Consider the following 20196-nt stretch of genomic DNA (forward strand, 5'->3'; position numbering starts at 1 on the left):
GGCTGGGCAAGGACAGTGGGACTGTCTGAGGGGAGGGGAAGTGACTGGGACTCGGACAGCAAGCCCAGAAGGAGGATTGACTGAGGAAGGAGATTGGAACTGAGATGAGAAACCTAAAGGGTGAAGATTGGGTCAAGGAGCCAGATGTGGGAAAGAGACAGCACTGAGGTAGGGACAGATCAGAGGGAACAAGACGGAAGGGGTAAAGCTTGTGGGGGGGAATGGGCAGAAGTGTTTGTGCCCACTTGACACTCCCTTCCAGAGTCTGGAATGGAACCAAAGATTCCTGAGTTTCCCCACTGAATCATAGAAGATTAGGGTTGGAAGAGACCTTAGGAGGTGATCTAGTCCAACCCGCTGCTCAAAGCAGGACCAACCTCAACTACATCATCCCAGCCAGGGCTTTGTCAAGCCGGGCCTTAAAAACCTCTAAGGATGGAGATTCCACCACCTCCCTAGGTAACCCATTCCAGTGCTTCTCCATCCTCCTAGTGAAATAATTTTTCCTAATATCCAAACCTAGACCTCCCCCGCTGCAACTTGAGACCATTGCTCCTTGTTCTGTCATCTGCCACCACTGAGAACAGCCTAGCTCCATCTTCTTTGGAACCCCCCTTCAGGTAGTTGAAGGCTGCTTCAAATGCCCCCGCACTTTTCTTTTTTGCAGACTAAATAAGACCAGTTCCCTCAGCCTCTCCTCATAAACCATGTGCCCCAGCCCCCTAATCATTTTCGTTGCTCTCTGCTGGACTCTCTCCAATTTATCCCACATCCTTTCTATAGTGGATGGCCCAAAACTGGACACAATACTCTAGATGTGGCCTCACCAGTGCCGAATAGAGGGGAGTTATCACTTCCCTTGATCTGCTGGCAACGCTCCCACTAAGGCAGCCTAATATGCTGTTAGCCTTCTTGGGAACAAGGGCACACTTTTGACTCATATCCAGCTTCTCATCCACTGTAATCCCCAGGTCCTTTCTGCAGAACTGCTGCTTAGCCAGTCAGTCCCCAGCTTGTAGCAGTGCATGGGATTCTTCCATCCGAAGTGCAGGACTCTGGACTTCTCCTCGTTGAACCTCATCAGATTTCTTTTGGCCCAATCCTCCAGTTTGTCTAGGTCACTCTGGACCCTATTCCTACCCTCCAGTATATCTACCTGTCCCCTCAGCTTAGTGTCATCCGCAAACTTGCTGAGGGTTCAATGCAATCCATCCCATCATCCAGATCATTAATGAAGATGTTGAACAAAACCGGGCCAGGACTGACCCCTGCTGCACTCTGCTTGATACCAGTTGTCAACTAGATATCGGGCCGTTGATCACTACCCGTTTAGCCCAACAATCTGGCCAGCTTTCTATCCACCTTATAGTCCACTCATCCAATCCATACCCTTGTGTTTCCTCCCGGTAACCCACTTACCTCAGGGCTTAGGTCTCCATCCCCAGCGAACCTAGTTTAAAGTCCTCCTCACTAAGTTAGCAAGCCTGCCAGTGAAATGCTCTTCCCTCTCTTCGTTAGGTGGATCCCATCTCTTCCTAGCAATCCTCCTTCCTGGAACAACATCCCATGGTCGAAGAATCCAAAGCCCTCTTCTGACACCACCTGTGTAACCATGCATTTACCGCCACAATTGGATCGTCCCTACCTGGGCCTTTTCCTTCAACAAGGAGGATGGAGGAGAACATGACTTGTGCCTCAAACTCCTTTATCCTTCTTCCCAGAGCCACGTAGACTGCAGTGACCCGTTCAAGGTCATTCTTGGCAGTATCATTGGTGCCCACGTGGAGAAGTATGAAGGGGTAGCGGTCCGAGGGCTTGATCAGTCTCAGCAGACACTCCGTCACATCCTGAATTCTAGCTCCAGGCAAGCAACACATTTCTTGAGTTTCCCAGTCTGGGCAGCAGATAGATGACTCCATCCCCCTTAGAGCATGACTCCGTCCCCAAGCACCACCACCACCACCTCTCTCTTGCTGTCAGCAAATATCCAGCAAAACCACTATCCTCGCCTTCCCAAACTGCTGACTAGACAAAGCCATCAGCTCACAAGGCTGCCTAGGCTCATCCCAAATCTCCTGACCAGGCACATTGCCACTCCCCACAGACAAACTGCTGCTCTTCTCACTACTCTGAGCTTCTTCCAGCAAATTACAGTTACCCTTTTCAGCTTCATTTTTACAAGCTGTACTAGCCAACAACTATCCAGCAAACTGTCCCATCCTCCTCTAGTGCTGGCCCATGTAGAGAATGACAATTTACTACTGCTGTCTGGTACTCCATTAGCTCAAGTGGCTGAGGATTGTGCAGTCATTCCAAAGGTTCCAATCCTGCTGATGAACCATGTGAGTGTCAGTGTGATGGGATTTCTTTTATTTAATTTTAAGTCTAGGAAATTGCACTCACAAAACTACAATAAAAGGTTTCAGAGTAACAGCCGTGTTAGTCTGTCTTTGCAAAAAGAAAAGGAGGACTTGTGGCACCTTAGAGATTAACCAATTTATTTGAGCATGAGCTTTCGTGAGCTGTAGCTGTAGCTCACGAAAGCTCATGCTCAAATAAATTGGTTAGTCTCTAAGGTGCCACAAGTACTCCTTTTCTTTCTACAATAAAAGGACATTATTACAGTTGCAAAGTCAAGCACTGAAAAGTTAGGAAATGCCAGAAATGCCTGTGTAATCTTAATTTGCCCCCTCCCACACACCCCGTTCCCCTGCATTTTGCATTTAATTATGTAATCACATAATATTTCCACAGGACCCCTGCATCATTACACACACAGGGTGGACCATGCTCTAGGAATGAATTAAGGGTATGTAGTGAATTAAGCACATCTATAGGACCCCTGCCTCATTTGTTGCAGAAGTTGAAAGGTATGTGCTGAATGAGACGAGATTTCAGGAACAGACAGGATGGCATCCTGGCTAAGGCAGTTGAATACTGGCCTGGTAAATTGGATTCTATCCCTGTCTCTGACAAAGACTTTCTCTGTGAGTCTGCACAAGTCACTTAAAAACAGTTCACAGGTGGTCACTAATTATTTGTTCCTTTTTTCTGGATCCCTGACTCAAGACCCAGGAGTCTGATTTTCGGAAGTGCTGAGCAGTCACAATGTGTTTTGAACATCTGAAGTGCTATAGTATGCAATCAGGTCTTGGGTGTCTCAAATTGGGTGCCCAAAATTTGTGGGTACATTTGATCTTAATCTCTGTGCCTCAGTTCCCCATCTGTAAAATGGGGATAATGACTCTTCATCTCACAGGAGCATTCTGAAAATAAATTAATGTTTGTGAAGCACTTGGATCCCATAGTGATGAGCACCATAGAAAAGTCCATGAGGAAATTATAAATTCTGTGTGCAGAGCAAGGTCTGAATATTTTGTAGTAAATAAAGGTTGGAGCCACATTGTCTATTCAAAAAGATCAAGGAGCCCTTGTGGCCCCTTAGATTCTGGCCTCTCCTAGCTTTTAAGTGATTGACTTTGCAAACTTAATAATGTTCCTTTAACTCATATTTTAATGTGCTTCTCTACCATAATCAGTGTGATATAACAATATACATTCCACTAGCACAGTCCATGCAGGTTCCCATTGACTTCAGGCCCATTCCATTGCAAGATTGGGACCTAAGCTTGATAGAAAACATTGCTGTATTACACCACAAGGTGGCAGAGACAACCTGCACAGAGCGTAAAGTGACAAATGGGTACATTTACATTCTTTGCAGCTCAGCTAGTACGTTGACAAATCTTCACCTTTCTGGATATATAAATACGTAATTGGTAAGTGGCAACTTCTTAAAAACTGAAATATTGTTTTAGCACAAAATGTCCTTTAAAGGGAACACACATCAAGGCTACAATTTTTTTGAAGGAAAGATATGCTTTTGAGAACATTAGTAATGGTTAATGACTATATAGACAGCTTCTTGACACTGTCCTTAACTATAAAATAATTTGCAGTTTGGGTTGATTTGAGAAAAGTAAATCTATTTAAATTAGCCCTTGTTTAAGATTATGCCATTAATTTTTTCTTTGATTCTCAGCAGATGCATTTTTCTTTTATCAGTACAAAAGGACTTTTGTCAGGCAATTTAGATCCCAAATCTAGGGTGTGTGTGTGTGTGTGGCTTGATTGAATTTGTTTTTCTGCTGGCTTGATTTTGAAGCTTCCCTTTAAGTGTTTGCAACTCAAACATTACAGTTTTATGCAAAAGTTCAGTATACAATGTGAAACTGACTAGTTTGGTTTCATTGACTATACTGAGTGAAGTACAAAAATTAAGTAAATGTAAAAAGAGTGAAGACCTAAACTAAAAGAGCCACAACAAAAACATTCTTTTGGGTGCAGTAATCTAAGGAGCCAGTAAGAAAAGTAACAGCAGTAACAAGGGGCTTGTATTTTTTAGGTGACTGTCATTTTTTTTTAACCTTTGCTCTTAGGCAGATGTTTAAGAATTGCAGATGTTGTAAAAAATGCTCTGCTTTCCTCTTCAAAACTTAAAATCAGAAATAACTTGCCCAGGAAATGGAGGGCGAGATTATGAAGTCTCAGCGACTAAAGAAAACTTTAAAAGGGTTGGGTCAACCAGCCAGAGTTTTTTTACATTAAAAATTTGCTCCCAAATTACTTGTATCATGTGCTCATGAAATGGTTAAATATTTTCTGCAGCACTGGAAATGGATCAGAGAGAGCCACTCCTGGAACAGAAATGCTTATCACTATCTTTTTTTTATTTCCCCTTCTGATAACATTATTCTTCAGTCCCTTTTAAAATCTTTCTGACCATACTCTCCTGTCCAATCTCAGACACACATACAGATAATGAATAAAATGAGGCATTCTGAAAGATAAAATTCTAGCCTGCATGATTCTGTCCCTACACCTAGGAAAAGGCAGCTAATCTTTTAAAATACATTTCAGTAGCTGATTGTAATGCTGGTTTTATGCAACTCTCTATCTCGTGGTAGGCACATACTGGAGATGGTGATATCTAAATATAGCAATCTAAAGCTTCACGCTAACACTTGGTCCATGTAGGCATTGCAAAGACATTTTTCTCTGTTACGTGTATGTGGTCTGTAGCAATTATAGTCAATAAACATATTAAATGGGCAGTGCTTGATTCTGCTTCTTCCAATACAAACTAAGTGCTGCATTATTTCTCACACACATTGTTAGTTGACACACAAATAATGAGACCTGAAGAAGTGGGCATTGTTCATGCTGAAAGCCATCCTTTTTAGAGACTTTGTAGTAGGTAAAACTCTGATAGCTTGTTTTTCCTGTGTTGAACTGTTAGCTGGAATTCTTCTCTGCCTCACCCTCACCACCTTAAAATGTACAGTATTGTGCTGTTTTTCAGGCATAGTCTCTGGACCAGATGACCAACTGGTGTGTTAACCAGTGTATCTCCATTGAAGCCAGTGTAGCTCTTGATTTACACTAGCTGCAAATTTGGCTCTCTATTTCTTTTTGTTGGGGGAGAAGGGGTTGGCCAATTCCTTTTTGCTTTCATCTGAAGCATTTGGTATTCTCCTTCTTTCCTAGATAGTGTCAGCACTAATCAACATATATGTACTACTCCTGGGGAATTCTGCGCCATTGCGCATGTGCAGAATTAATGTCTCCTGCAGATTTTTTTCTCTGCAGAATATAGATTCTTCTGGAGAGGAGCAGTAGCTACACCTTTTGCCCACCAGGGGCTGCTGTGGCACCAGAGGAGAGGGCAGCCAACCAGCAGCGAAGGCTGCATTTCTCACAGTGGGGCTAGATGAGGAGGCACAGGACGGACAGAGAGGGGCATACGGGGCTTCTGGGGGGGGTCGCAAATTGGGGTTCAGAAGGGCTAGTGGGGGGACAGACTGGGGCATGAGTCAGGAGCTAGTGGGGTAACTCCATTGAGCCAGGGGCTGAATGGGTTGGGGGGGGGTTGCAGGGCCACATGGGGACAGGGGCGGATGTGCCTGACTGAATGGGAGAGACTAGGGTTCTGCCAGGGTCTGCATGGGGGAGGTTCCCCAACTCTCTAACAATCCCTCCCCCACCAAAAACAACTGTTCCATACTTCTCCCGCCCACACCTAGGTTCACTGCCAGGCTCCTTTACAGCAATTACTTCCCTCTCCCTCAGCTCCTCTGTTACCCTTGACTCCCTCAAGCCTTTGCAATGCTTTTTAGGGATGCAGGAAATGTTTCTGTATTGTAGTTTAAATGAATTATTACTCAAAGTTCTGTATTAATATATTTGTCAAAAAAAAATCCTGAATTTTTTTTTTGTCTATATTGTTACAGACATACTTGCTGACAGGTATTTTGAAATAAATTATCATAATAAATGAAACTGGCATGGTTATATTGTGTTATTTTGACAAATAAAATATGCAGAATTTTAAAATATTGTGCACAGAATTTTTAATATTTTGGCACTGCATTTTTTATTTTTTGGCGCAGAATTCCCCTAGGAGGAATGTACTCTGAAAGGTCTATGTTTAGCCCCAAGGATCTCTACAATGGTGTGAGATGCTCTGTCAGTATTATTGAGCACTGTCTATTAGCAGCTTAGATACCAGTAATAAGCACAGTATAAATACCTAGACAGCAATGTTTGTAACCTTTGGAAGACATTTTTATTTTTCTAGTTATCCATGCTATATTTTGTTCCAGATCACTCCTAAGAAAGTTAATGTTATATCTGATAGTTTACACTATATATGAGATTTGAGTGTGTTATTCTGGCTTATTTGTTTTGTTTTCACTTCAGAGTGGCAGATTTAAATATGAAAAAGACATAAAGGGTTTATTTTACAGGAATGCAATAGAGGAGAAAAAGGAACAACTATATAAATGCAATCTATTTGTATTTCATTTATTATTATGAATTCAATTAAAAGGAAATACCTTGGGTTTTTGGTTTATTTTTTTTAAGGATATTTAATGCACCAAAACTGTGTGGTATGATTGTGGCTTATTGATTATAGTAACTTGAGGTTGCTAATAACCATGTCGCTTAGAGATATTATTGATTATGTTAACTTTTCTCTTGTCTTTCAGAGCTAATGAAGGCGCAGGGAATTTTAAGGTGTGGATGTGACTTGAATTTATTTTCCTATACATTTCACTTGGGAAATTTGTATAACTTTAATCTAATTTAATTTAGCTCATCCGGGTTTGCTTTGCACTAGAAGTACACCTGGACACACAATCTGGAGTTTACCCAGTGGAGTATAAAGTGATATTGAGCTACATTGTACTTTAAAATCCATCATAATGCATAATGTCACAGGGTGTGTCAAGAAGAGAGACTAAAAAGGCAGGAAAATAATATTTTAGTGTGGGAGAATGGAACATAATAAAACTGACTAGTCTCGCTTGTTGCTTCAGGCTCTGTCTCTGGGGGATGAGTGCCCTTATTGTACGTTTATTTGGAATTCTGCCCAAGGGAATAGTCGTGCCCAAAGTGTTGCAGTTTGTTTTGTTTTGTTTTTGTTTTTAAATCTCTGATTTGTTCTGGAAGATGTAGTTTTTAATGTGTGTTTCTGTACTCATCAACCAAGAGGTAGTAGTCTTGAGTTCTAATGTATAACCGCAGGAGGAAGATGGAAGGCACAAAGAAATACTTGTGCCTATTTGCTAGGCAGCTAAATAGACTTCCCTGGTCAGTTGCTAGTTCACTCTCACCTTGATCTCTCTGTTAAAGACATTCATCTCTTCTCTGAATAGTGGTTACTGAACTGGAAAATAAATACAGCTCCGCGGTATTGTAATGTAGAGTCAACTAAAACTTGTTCCTACTGTGCCAAATCAGTGTTGTCTCACAGTGTGAAACTGCCCATCTCTTGCTGCCTTCTCCATAATTTGACAGGCTGTAATTAAGGATGTGCAAAGTGTATCATTTCAGTATGTGAATAAATACCTTGGAAACAGGCTCTATTCAAGCCAAGCAATAGATAGAACTTTAAATTATGTAGTCACATATTACATTTTATCTTTTATGACAGCAGGATATTAGGAATAAAAAGCTATGGAACAGCACAGAGTAGCAGATTGTAAAAGAGAAACTAAACATGGGTACGTTTAGCATGGAGATATGCAACCTTAATATTTAAGAATGGGAGCAAACAGCATTTTACTAACATATTACATATAATTTGTCTTAATTCTTTCCCATCCTTTCTCCTTTGCCTCATCTTTATTTTTAGCTGGGTTGATACCTGTCCAGACTGCAGGCACAAATCTGAAAAGGTGCAACTCGGGTGCAACTACTCACCTTTGTTATGATTTATTAATCATTATTGTAGAGCTTAATAGCCAACTGAGAACAGGGCCCCACTGTACTGGGCACTCTACCAACACTGAAATGAGATTGTCCCTGTCCCAAAGGGCTTAGCTGAGCCTACAACTGAATTGTGAATGTAGATTTTGTGAATGAGAAAGTAATCTGCAGAGGGGAAGCTGCCTTCCTGAAAATATCTCCAGCCAAGTTGCTTTCTCTACATTGTTCTCTGCCCCTCCGGTGTTTTTTCTCCTGCATTGTTTCTTTGTTTCTGCCCCTTACCCCTGTTTCACCCTCATTCTCTTTGCCTTGGATTGATCCCATTTCCCCATCAATTCTTTGCTCAGCTTTCTGGATTTGAAGAGGTATACATGGTTTCACGGTAGATGTAACGTTAGCTTACAAATTGAGTTTAAAGCAATTCAGCCATTTTACTGGCACAGGAAAAAATCTCCAGTACTGAAAAATGTCCATATCAGATGCATATTTGTTCCCAGTAATAAAAACATTTGTCAGGGGCAATAAAAAGTCTAAAACATTAGAGGGAAATAAAAAACATTTACTGAGGCTGATGTGTATGCACAGTGACCGCCTTCCACAAGGAGTTTTCCTTCATTTTCATACTATGTTTCTAAGCTATGCAGATGGCACCTCTTAGTTCATATAATGGCTTCAGAGGAAGCTGCTCAGATGTAGGCACTGAATACAGATTAAAACCCACTAGAGTTAAATGCATTTTATATTATTAATACATATCAACAAGTGAGCTGTAGCTCACGAAAGCTCATGCTCAAATAAATTGATTAGTCTCTAAGGTGCCACAAGTACTCCTTTTCTTTTTGCATATACATTACTTAGGTATTCAGAGATTATGCAAACCTCAACTACGTCTGTCACCTCCTGATGTGTAGTTTCAGAGCCACATGGTATGTCAGTGTCATGATTTTTCCCTTGGGGACAGGAGAGTTTGTATTTCTTTAGTGCTGAAATTGGTGGGTAGGGGGAGAATTAGGAGTCAAATCAAATTTGACCTAAAGGTTAGGCTTCATAAAACAGTATCTTACAACACCTGAATGCAATTGAAATGTTTCCATAAGATGATGGTTGTTTTTTTAAATTCCAGTAGAAAGTCTAGTTACAAATATTCTCCTGCAGTGTTTGCAACCCAACCATTGTACTGGCCCATGAGAACTTGTCTGAGCTGAGAGAAACTGCAAAAATAAATTGCATAGACAGAAATAGGTTTTGGTTTTTAAAACACTTTCTATTTTAATAATCTAAGACAGGGTTTGTGACATAGGTAAGGAAATTGATTTTTTTTGTAAGCTGATCCAACCCCTTTTTAAGCCATAAATACAGGCTTCCAGTAACAGCCTGACTGAAACTCAGCTTTAACTCAGAAGTCTTCTACAAACATTGAGTTCCAGGTTCTGCCAGCTTTTATTCACAATGTACTGTATTCCACAAGTAGTCCCATTGGTTCCAATTGGACTGTTAACAGACTGATACTAACATGGATGAAGGTGGCAGAACTGGGCCCTGAATGATCTCAAAGAATCACCTTTAACTCCCTTGAATGCCTTTACTGGCTGTTTTTCTACATCACTTTCCACTTCCTTACTATGTCATTAATAAGCCCCCATTTACTTCTCTGCTTTCATTTCCTCCTCTTTTTTTCCTCCTTATGCTCTTATTTCTCTCCCCACACTACCTCCTTTCTCACTCTTGGCTTCATGCTTTTCTGCTTCTTCCAGCCAAGCTAAATCTCCAAGTTCAAATCCCTCGTTCAGACCCGTTTCTTGTGAAACCTCTCTACCTGGATTCCCTATCAGCATTGTCCCCTTATCTCCTTCCTTCTGCATAATTCTCCTGTGTATCTGAATTAGATTGTGAGATCCACTGGGCAGGGGACTTTTTTTTTTAATGTGCCTTGTGTGTTCTATAAACAATGCTCTGATTCGTGCTGTACACAAAGCTACAGTAGGGTCAGCAAAGTAGTTCTGACTCTGTTTCTGACTTCTATGCATTGTTGTTTGAACATGATAGCTATATTATTATAGGTGGAATAAATATTTGTGTCTGTGACTTAAATCAGAGTAGTTTGGCCTTTCGTGTTCATTGTACTCTTTGTATTTGCAATATGGCTTGGCTAGTAAATCACAGCCGTCCATAATTTAATGTAAAAATCCAATTAATTGGGACAAAGGGAACTCCATCTATCACGTTGAGTGCTGCAGCCTGTTCTGTCTTTGTGCCTCTTCTTTGTATCCACCCAAATCATTAGGCAGCTGTTTAGCATTTTATCTGTGAAAAAAATCCTTTTAAAAAAATATCTTCAAGAATGGCATAATAAACGTCATGTTACAGTCCTCACCATGGAAATACTTGGAAATGACAGTAAAAGCGTCCCATCCAGTCTAGCCATTGTATTCACCACTGTGACACATTGAGTTGAAAATGATTCTGGGATTCAGATAGTGCTAATCTAGCCCCAGCAGAACTGAAACGTCACTTACAAGAGGCTAAAAAAAAAAAGAAAATTACGCTGTGCGAGCTGGGAAATACCAGAGGGTTTTATTTTCTTAGTGTAGCTCTGAAGTGTGGCCTGAGCTCATAGGCCTGACCCCCATTTTATAAAACTTCTGTCTGTGCCTGTGGCAGGCAACTCCTTTGTTCACAGATGAAAAGAGGTATTTACCATACTGCATTAGAGCAATTTAATGTCTGTGCTGTAGTAAATTATGTACAGCATCTGTGCTGCCTGGTAGTTAAAATTGGCACGCAAACTTGGAACTCCGTCCTGCTCTTGTTGACGTCAGTGCAGGTTTTTGCCACAGATTTAGATAGATTCCCAGGGTCCAATCCTGCTCCGGTTTATTATTTTGTATATAGTGCCTTTCATCCCAAAGTGATCTAGAAACAGGACAGAGAGGAACTCAGTCAGAGGTTAGGGGTTTGTTAATGGAGTGGATGGGTGAGGTCCTGTGGCCTGCGATGTGCAGGAGGTCAGACTACGTGATCATGACTGTCTCTTCTGGCCTTAAGGTCTGAGTCTAATTCAGCTATCTTCAGCTGTAGTGTGTGGGCCCTTTGAGCAGGGGTTAGGCTTGGGCTGGAGGAATCCTCTGTAGAGAACCATGGGTGGGAGCACTCAGCATTTTTAAGTTGCTTACCGTCTGCTCTTTCTGCAGCCATTGGAAAAGAAGTTTGTGCGAGTTTCAGGAGAAGCAACCATCGGACACGTGGAAAAATTCCTGCGAAGAAAAATGGATCTTGACCCAGCTTGTCAGGTAGGTTACAAGAGAGGCATTCAGCCCACCTTAGGGTCAAGACTTTTTTTCTTAATATTTCAAGTGAGTGATGTATTCCATGGCTGCTGGTTCACCCTGATCATTGCAGTACGTGTCCAGCAAACAAGGCTGGCACGTAGGGTATGTCTACACTGCATCTGGAAGTGAGCCTCCCAGCCTGGGTCGACATTCTTTTGTTAGCAGGGCTCTCGCTAGCATGCTAAAATAGCTTTGTAGATGTTGCAGCTTGGAGCTTGGGCTGTCAAGCCTGCGCAACATCAAAGCAATGTCAATAGAGCTGTTTGTTAGCATGCTAGTGGAAGCCCGACTAATGCAAATCTGTCAACCCAGGCTGAGAGGCTTGCTGTCAGATACAGTGTAGATCAGTGGTCACCAAACCTGGGGACTCTCCCAGTCGATTGCGATCTCCGGCCACGGCGGTACAGCAGGGCTGCCTGCTGCTAAGGCAGGCTCCCTGCCTTTCGTGGCCCCATGCTGCTCCCAGAAGCGGCCAGCACAGCCAGGGTGGGCCCGGGAGGGCAGGGGTCACCTGCACTGTTCCTGCCTGCAAGCACCACCCCCACAGCTCCCATTGGCCGGGACGGGGAACTGTGGCCAATGGGAGTTTTGGGGGTGGTGCCTGCAGATAGGGGCAGCTCACAGAGCCATGTGTCCCCGCTCCCAGCCCTCCAGGGACTGCAGGGGCATGTAGGCCCCTTCCGGGAGTGATGTGGGGCCCCAGCAGGCAGGGAGCCTGCCTTAGCTTCGCTGTGGTGCCAACTGAGGTAAGTGTCGCCTGGCAGGAGTCTGCACCCCAGCCCTGACCCCCTCCCAGAGCTAGCATCCCATACCCACTCCTGCATCCAAAAATCCTCCTGCATCCCAAGCCCTGCCCCAGCCCTCAGCCCCCTCCCAGAGCCAGCAACACCCCATACCCCCTTCTGCATCCCAACCCCCTGCCCCAGCCCTGAGCCCCCTCTCAGAGCCAGCACCCCGTACCCCCCCTGCACCCTAATCCCCTGCCACAGCCCTGAACCCCCTCCCAAAGCCAGTACTCCCTCCTGTACCCCAACACTCTGCCCCAGCCCGGAGCCCCCTCCTGCACCCAAATACCCTCCCAGAGCTTGCACCCCTCACCCCCTCCTGCATCCCAACCTCCTGCCCCAGGCTCAGCCCAGAGGCTCCTCCCATGCTGCGAACCCCTCAGCCCCAGCCCAGAGCCCACACCCCCTCCCAAACCCCTGCCCCAGCCCAGTGAAAGTGAGTGAGGGTGGGGGAGAGCAAGTGATGGAGAGAGGGGGGCATGGAGTGAGTGGGGCGGGGCTTTGGGGAAGAGGCAGGGCCTCAGGGAAGGGGCAGGGTATATCCTGGTTGCCCTTACATTCAAAAAGTGATCTTGGGTGTAAAAAGTTTGGAGACCGCTGATGTAGACACACCCTTAGAGGCCAGAGGCAGAGCCATAGTATTCATCTAATCCAGTAAGCAAACTCCTAAAAGCTGAGATTCAGTGTGTGTACCAGGGGATCATGCAAGATTTAACTGTCCCCACTCAGTGGCAGCTTTTTTTAAATTTTCTGATAATATTCCCTGTATATTACTTTAATTGTACATGGGGCTTGACAGTAGGTGGAGTACGTTCAATAAAAGCCCAATGGCATTGCAAACAAAAGGCACAGAGGGAAGTAGAAGGGAGCCTGGGAGGATATGAGAGCAGAAATATAGGCAGGAGTTGGATTTAGGTGAACACAATAAGGCTGAACTGAATGTTGAAGGAGGTTCAAAAAGATTAGAGGGTGGTGGGGGAAGATGGTGATTTTGGAGGGGTGGGGTGGAATAAAAAGGTGTGTGTGCGTGTGTAAAATAGAGGAACACTCAAATGTTGTGCACAGGGATTTAAACGCCCGGTTCTCATTGAAATCAATGAGACTCATACAGCTAAAACCCCATGCAACTTTTAAGAAATTATTCCAACTACTGTTCAGCTGAGAAGGCCGCGGGAGTTACATAATGCATAAATGATCCATCCAGCTGCTGCTGATGAGAATAGGCAAATAGCAGAAATAAAGTTATGGTCTTTGAGTTCTGTTTGTTTGTCTCAGACACTTATTTTTTCCCTTTTTTAAGGCAATAAAGCGTGACTGTTTGTTTTTTCCAGCATTGAGTCTTTATTCATGCTGCTTGCTGTCCCATGGTGACAGTGCAAATTGGATATAAATTATTCATCCCGTAGAAACAACCTAGTTACATTTACTGGTTTCCTCTCAGTAAGAATGTATGTAGCTTCCCATTGTAGATAGTGCTGTTGGGAAACCTAAGTAAATAACATTTTTCTTAGATGTGAAGTTAGAGAGAAGCCAACATTCAATTCAGACACGGATGGTGCTTTTTTTTAAAAAAAAAAAAAAAAAGAAAAGGAAAAAAAAGGGCATCATATTTGGATCCTAATATTCTGAAGTTCTGGGCACCCACAACTCCAATGGAAGATGCAGGTGCTCACCTTTGAAAATCAGGCCGATGCCGTTTTACAGACTTGCTTCTAATTCTGCCAATCTAAAATTCTTCTTGTAGAGTTTAATATGTTATTTTTCCACTTCCTGTCTCCCAAACTGTGTTCTAACTGTGTTATCCATTGTAAAATAGATGCCCCAGAGTTAGTTGAATTTCCCTAGTGAATACACTGATTTCTGTATGGAGTGTTAGCTAACTGTTTATCAACGGGACTCCTACAGCCACTGTGCAATAACTAAAGCACTTGAAAGGGCTGACAAAAAATACCTTTGTATGGCGTGCCACAGAGTCTGATAGCTGTGTGAGCTATTTGAGTGCCTAACACTTGTTTGTTTGTCTGTATGCCTGCTGCTCTAGCATTAACTGATTGCTTTGGGATATCTAGGGTTGTGTCACCTCGTTGTCTGAGAACAGGTATCAAACACAGCTTTCCACTTCAACTGTGGTGGGTCAGTAGAGATGAACGCTTATTTCTAATGAAGTGTGCTCAGCACTCATTATAATGGTCTGAAATGAGTTAGAATGGCCAAACTCTCTTGAAATATGAGTTGAACTGGGTTGGCCCTGTTCACACGGACAGGACAACAGAGTTCAACATCATTTGAAGCATGGCATTACAGGGAGCTGATTTTGTGACCCATTCGCAGACAGTGCTAAAATTGTGTGTGCGTGTGTGCCTAAGTGTGAAAGATACTCTGTGAAACTAGATTCTATCCTTGGTCATCCACCTTTAGTAATGCAGCTGAGTAAACAACTTCCCCATCCTGCGATCAGGAGCAAGAGGGATGCGTGCATTCTGTTCTCCTGTAAGGAAACCAGAGACTTAATGTTTTATGCAGCCAACTGTCATACTAGACTTTAGAAAGGGGGAATTAATAATAAAAATAAACAATGAGGAAGACAATCAAAGACCTTCAAATCAGAAGTGAGGAAATAAAAAAAATCCTTAACTCAGCATGGACGTTACAAAGCATTCTATAGTACAGCCACTGAAAATGGCTATACCCCTAAACAAAAAGGGAAGCCAATATAGTTAAATGGTAAGGCTCAAGCAGTTGTTTGAGTCAAACACGTATCCTTTAGAAAATGGAAATGCAGCCCACATGAAGCCAACAGAAACAAGCACAAACTATGGTAGGTGAAATGAAAGAGAAATCAGGAGGGCTGCGAGGGACTCTGACAAGTGAATGAAATTAAAACAAACATTCAGTTATGGTGAATGTTGTGACCAAATTCAGTACCTAATGTGCAACTCCTCTCAAGTAAGCTTCTAAATGGTTATCAGATGGTAAGTACTTTTGGATATTACCCACCTGGGTCATCTTTGAACCAACAACCAAGAGGTGAAAGGTTCTGTATTCCATTTCCAATCTCCCAAATAGCTGACTAACCTTGAGGCTGTTTGACCAGATTTGTGCATTGGCGGATTATTTGCTATCTTTGACTTTCATCCAATGACATCCTATCTGACTGGGGGGACTTGAGGTTAATGGAATTGTTCAAATGATAAAGCACCTTTTTAGGACATGTGAAGAAACAGACAGAAATCTAAAGAGCAATTTTGAGTAAAAAATCCCACCTAGAGTCTCTGAGGGAGGATTTCAGATTATTTGCTGATCTTTTGTATTTAAGTTTGCTTATGGATTTTAGTTCAAATTCCCTAATCATCTGAAAGGTTAAGACTTTATTTTTATCCCTCAGCCCGTTTGACTTTTATTGATGCTTTGTTTTGACCTTAGTGCCTTGGGAAATGGCTAGTTTTGTCTGTCAGCACACATACATTTCTAATTACAAGGTGCCTCTTGAATATTCAGCTTTATCTAATTGGAGCTTGTTTTTCCACGGAAGTTTGAATAATTTTCTCAGAGGCTTTAATGTATACTAGCAATTCCAACCATACTACTATTCAGAGACTTTGTTTTTAGATTAGGCTGAATATGTAAAGCATTGAGTTATCTTAGGTATTTATCTAAGGTAAATTGTCTTGGTATCAAATATAGGTGTGTGTAATTTTGCTTTTCCTAACAATGAAGTGGGAACCTGAGCCCCTCGTTATTTTACAAGTAGTTACTGTTATATGCTATTTCCAGTGGGATCATCCAATGGCAGCGTTATCCATTCTTGACAAAGGTGATGGAACAAATCCCCTGATACCAAAGAGGAAACCAGCAGCTCAGCTGCTTTGAGTGTGCAGATGTGGTTTATGGGGTAGAAATGTTCCATAATCAGATATGTTTTTCTGAAAGCATGCATGTACATAGGTCCCTTTGGGGAGTAATTGGAAGTCTGTGCACATACGGTGTATCTGCTGATGCAGTCTCTCTGTAATTATGCCAGCCTTAGTCCCAGAGATGGTTTTATCAGGTGCATAGTAAGATCATAACGACAACGGTTGAAAAGAAATGGAAGGCTTTTAGTCAACTATTTGAATAATCAAATCCACATATCACTATTGCCCTGATCTTGCAATCAAATCCACACCTCCTAGCCATCCACACATCAAAAGCTAAACCTCTGGTGCTTTTTATTTTGCTTTCATCTTATCTCCTGGATAACTGTACTTACACAGAACCACTCAGTTGAGTTCTAACACTAATTGGACCAAATTCATCCCTGGTATGACAACATCAATTTTGGGGCGTTGTATAATAATCTCTCAAATTATTTGTCTTCATCTTAAACAATAGGCATTAGTTTGTATTTGTCAGTCATTGTGACTTTCGAAAAAGTAGCTTTTGCATGCAACAAATATGCCATCTAATGAAAATAAATGGTATAATAGGCTGCTTTTGTTAACTCTGCTTTAGCGTGAGTGATTATTAAGGTTATTCAGCAGTAACATCTCAATCTTTCCTTTTCATCAAAAGGTCAAACTAATTAAAGTCACTGCTTTCTCAGTAGCTTAGTACTAATTGGCTCCAGTTTTACCAGTTAGTCAAGTCTGAAGCAGATTTATAGCACTTGTGTTAATGGTAGCTCTTTTTTTCATCTATAATATATTAATTTCCTTATGGCACAAAGACTTCTGTGGGACACCAGGTTACAGTAAATTTGCACCTATACTGCACATGCTTATGGAACAAGATTTTGGGAATAAATTGTGTTGGCTTTTTTCCATTCTGCACTTCTGTACCTTTTATTCTTGTACAAGTGGAATGAATACTAGGGCAACAATTAGCAGGGAGAACTTTGGGGCCTCATGCTGAAATGGTGGAATTAGGCATTTGGTATTCAGAGCACTCCAAGGAGGTGTATGTGAAAACTGCTTTGCAATAATTAATTAAAAGCCACTGATTCATCAGTGATTATCATCTGAATCTGCAGCAGCAGGGTCAACATCAGGGTGTTCCCAGATGGTGTGGTATTTCCAAACAAATGGACATTTTCAGTTATTTTAAAATTGCCAAGAATTACCATCATGTCAATTTATGTCCTTTAAGGGAACGAATTGTTGTATTTTTCTATTATATAAAGGCCAACATTTTCAACTATCTACTTATGTGGGTTTCTCCCCTCCACCCCAGTTAAGATTTAGTTGGGGATTGGTCCTGCTTTGAGCAGGGCGTTGGACTAGATGACCTCCTGAGGTCCCTTCCAACCCTGATATTCTATGATAATGCAGCTAGTCCTGCTTTAGGTCTTGATCTGCTTCTATTGAAAGCCATGGCAAGATTCCCATTGACTTTAGTGAGAGCAGGATTGGGCTCTCAATGCCTTACCCAGTTTAAAAAAGAGAGTTAGAATTTAGGGCAGTAATCCAAGAGCAGTTACCAGTGCACATCACAAGAAAAAATGGCAAAGAATAGGTTTGCCTCTTTTCTGGACTAATAGTATGCTATTCAGTAGTTAATTTGGGAAAGAAAGAGGAATAATTGTGCAGAAACAGACTATAAATAGAAAAATAAGTGATTATTTGGAGTCTGTGTTTGATCTCTTTAATGTCTCAATGAGATGTGGGTAATTTAAAAAAAAATCCTAGATTAGTATCAGAATCAATAATTTATCAAGATTATTTTAATGTCCAGACTAATTTTTGCCCACTGGGTTCCTTCTAGGCATTAAAAGCAGAAGTAATATTTAGTGGTTTACAAGTTCAAAGTACTTTAAACCTCTACTTAAAACTCTCAACCCCTTGTGAGTTGAGCAAAGTATTTGTAATTATCCCAGTTTTAGAGATGAGGGAATGGTGGCACCTAAAGAGGTTAAGGCCATCCATTTGCAATTGGACCTGGGGCATGCAGGGCCCAAAACTCATGAGTTCCTGGATCTCAGAGCCATGCTCAGCCCTTTAGAGAGGGGCACAATTCTTTGTCTTTGGTCTAGTTCTTGATCTTTGATCACTGATGCGGACTTAAAAAGAAAAATAACCCAGCAAGTATGAAACAAAAATCCAGATCAGTTACATAGTTAAAGCACAAAAACAGCTTAGTTTTGTCCTGCTGCAGGAGCTATATGTGCGTACAAGAGCAGATATAATGATATTACAGTACCCTCTGAGATCATTGATGTGACTAAGCTCACACTGAGAAAGCTACAGAACATCTCTCTTTGCCCAGCCTTTGTCAATTAACCAAGCTATGAAATCCAGGCAGCTACTTTATAGGGGAGGTTCCCCCACTCATTCCTATGTCTAAAACTTGCTGCCTGTGGGGGAATGTCGTGTCCTTGTTCCTTTTACCTGAAATGTTAATGTCCCAGTTTAAAGTATGCCCTTGTATCACCTGATAAATATGTAGTCGTTTTGTGAAAAAATAAATTCAATTGAATTGTGAAAATAAGGCAAGCTGTTCAAAATGACTCAGTTTAAATGACCCTCTTCCTCGGCCACCCCCCAGACATGGTATTTTCCAAGTGGCTGCTTTTTGGAAAGTTGCTTAAAAGAAGTGAACACCCTGACACTGACAATGTCACGGGCTTAGCTCTGCTGCAGTAGAGGTTGCTGCCTGGAATTGCTGAGTGTGCCCTTCATTCACTTGCATTACTAAAGAATTGATCATTTTTGGAGTAGGGATTGTGTAATGTGCTTGCTGAGAGCAGCATGCCGTGAACTACCCCTCACACGTCCTGTTTGCTTCAAACCGTTTCTTGCAAAAAGGAACACTGTCCTAGGAAGCAGAAACGTTAACACGTTTTGTCCATGTTGGGTGGGGGTGGGGTATAGTATTTCCTCTGCTGCCTGTGGCATGGAGAATTGACTCCTTTATTATTTGTGTTACCATAGCACATAGGAGCCCAGTCGTGGACCAGAACCTCATTGTGCTAGGTGCTGTCCAAATGCAGAACAAAAAGACAGTTCTTGCCCCAGAGGGCTTACTTTTCTGGAGCTGTTGGAGGGTTCTGGGAATGAAATGTTACTGGCCCCTTGTTTTTAGTACCAGTGGCCTATGTGAAATGAGTTATGGCTATCGGTGGAGTTCCCAGTAAGTCCATATCACGGCTGCCAGTAAAAAGCCCCTTTCATGCCATTTTCCCCAGGGGAGTCAAGTAGTGAATGGGATGCAGTCCCATTAAACTACCTTCTAGAAGTGGCCCCTGGAGGTTAGAACTGAGGCCAGTTGTCAGGGCAGTGTAAGGAGACTTGCCTTGCTGCTGCTCATGCCATGTCTATTTGATGAACAAAAGCTGAAAGGATGTTCGTCTCCAGGGCTGTTAATTGAACAGCTCTCGCCAGCACTAGATTCACTTTGTTAATGTAAGTACTGAGTCTCAGGTGCTCTGATACAACATTGATGAGTAAGTTCTAAAGACACAGATAGTCTTCCCTAGGCAAGAGAGAGAATGCCCTTTTGACTCTGTTATATTTGTTCACAGGTGGACATAATATGTGGTGATCACCTGCTAGAACACTACCAGACGCTGAGGGAAATCCGCCGAGCTATAGGAGACAGTGCTATGCAGGTAAGGGTGGTGGCTAGCCTGTGTTGTAAAATATGAGTTCTGAAAGGGTGCTCTGTTTAACTAAACAGCAGTGTCTGCTAGAAACGCTTTCACCCATTGGTATTCTGCTCATTGAGAAATCACTACTTCATGCTGTTATGAGAACCCGTCAGGTTGAGTTTAGACAAGATACATTAGCCAGTACAGCTTTGTTTATTGTACTTATAACTGAGCTGGATGCCATGTGTTT

The 20196-nt window shown here is 42.2% G+C and overlaps 1 protein-coding gene across 4 annotated transcripts in view; it reads left to right on the forward strand.

The window, feature by feature from the left end:
- PCGF6 (polycomb group ring finger 6) overlaps positions 1-20196 on the forward strand; it is a 70563-nt gene that overhangs the window by 22434 nt on the left and 27933 nt on the right. For 3 of the 4 annotated variants that reach the window (XR_014712501.1, XM_084635072.1, XM_084635071.1), the window contains exons 7-9: positions 7050-7077; positions 11463-11561; positions 19881-19967. Coding sequence is in view for 3 of the 4 variants with exons in the window: in XM_084635072.1 (XP_084491198.1) it covers positions 7050-7077; positions 11463-11561; positions 19881-19967 (214 nt within the window). In the remaining variant the exon portion in view is untranslated. Of the gene's footprint in view, positions 1-1518; positions 2462-7049; positions 7078-11462; positions 11562-19880; positions 19968-20196 lie in introns of those variants that run through there. The other variant, XM_084635073.1, reaches the window with a different exon arrangement.

This window comes from Lepidochelys olivacea (assembly GCF_965140295.1).
Source record: "Lepidochelys olivacea isolate rLepOli2 genome assembly, chromosome: 7".
Taxonomy (NCBI): Eukaryota; Metazoa; Chordata; order Testudines; family Cheloniidae; genus Lepidochelys; species Lepidochelys olivacea.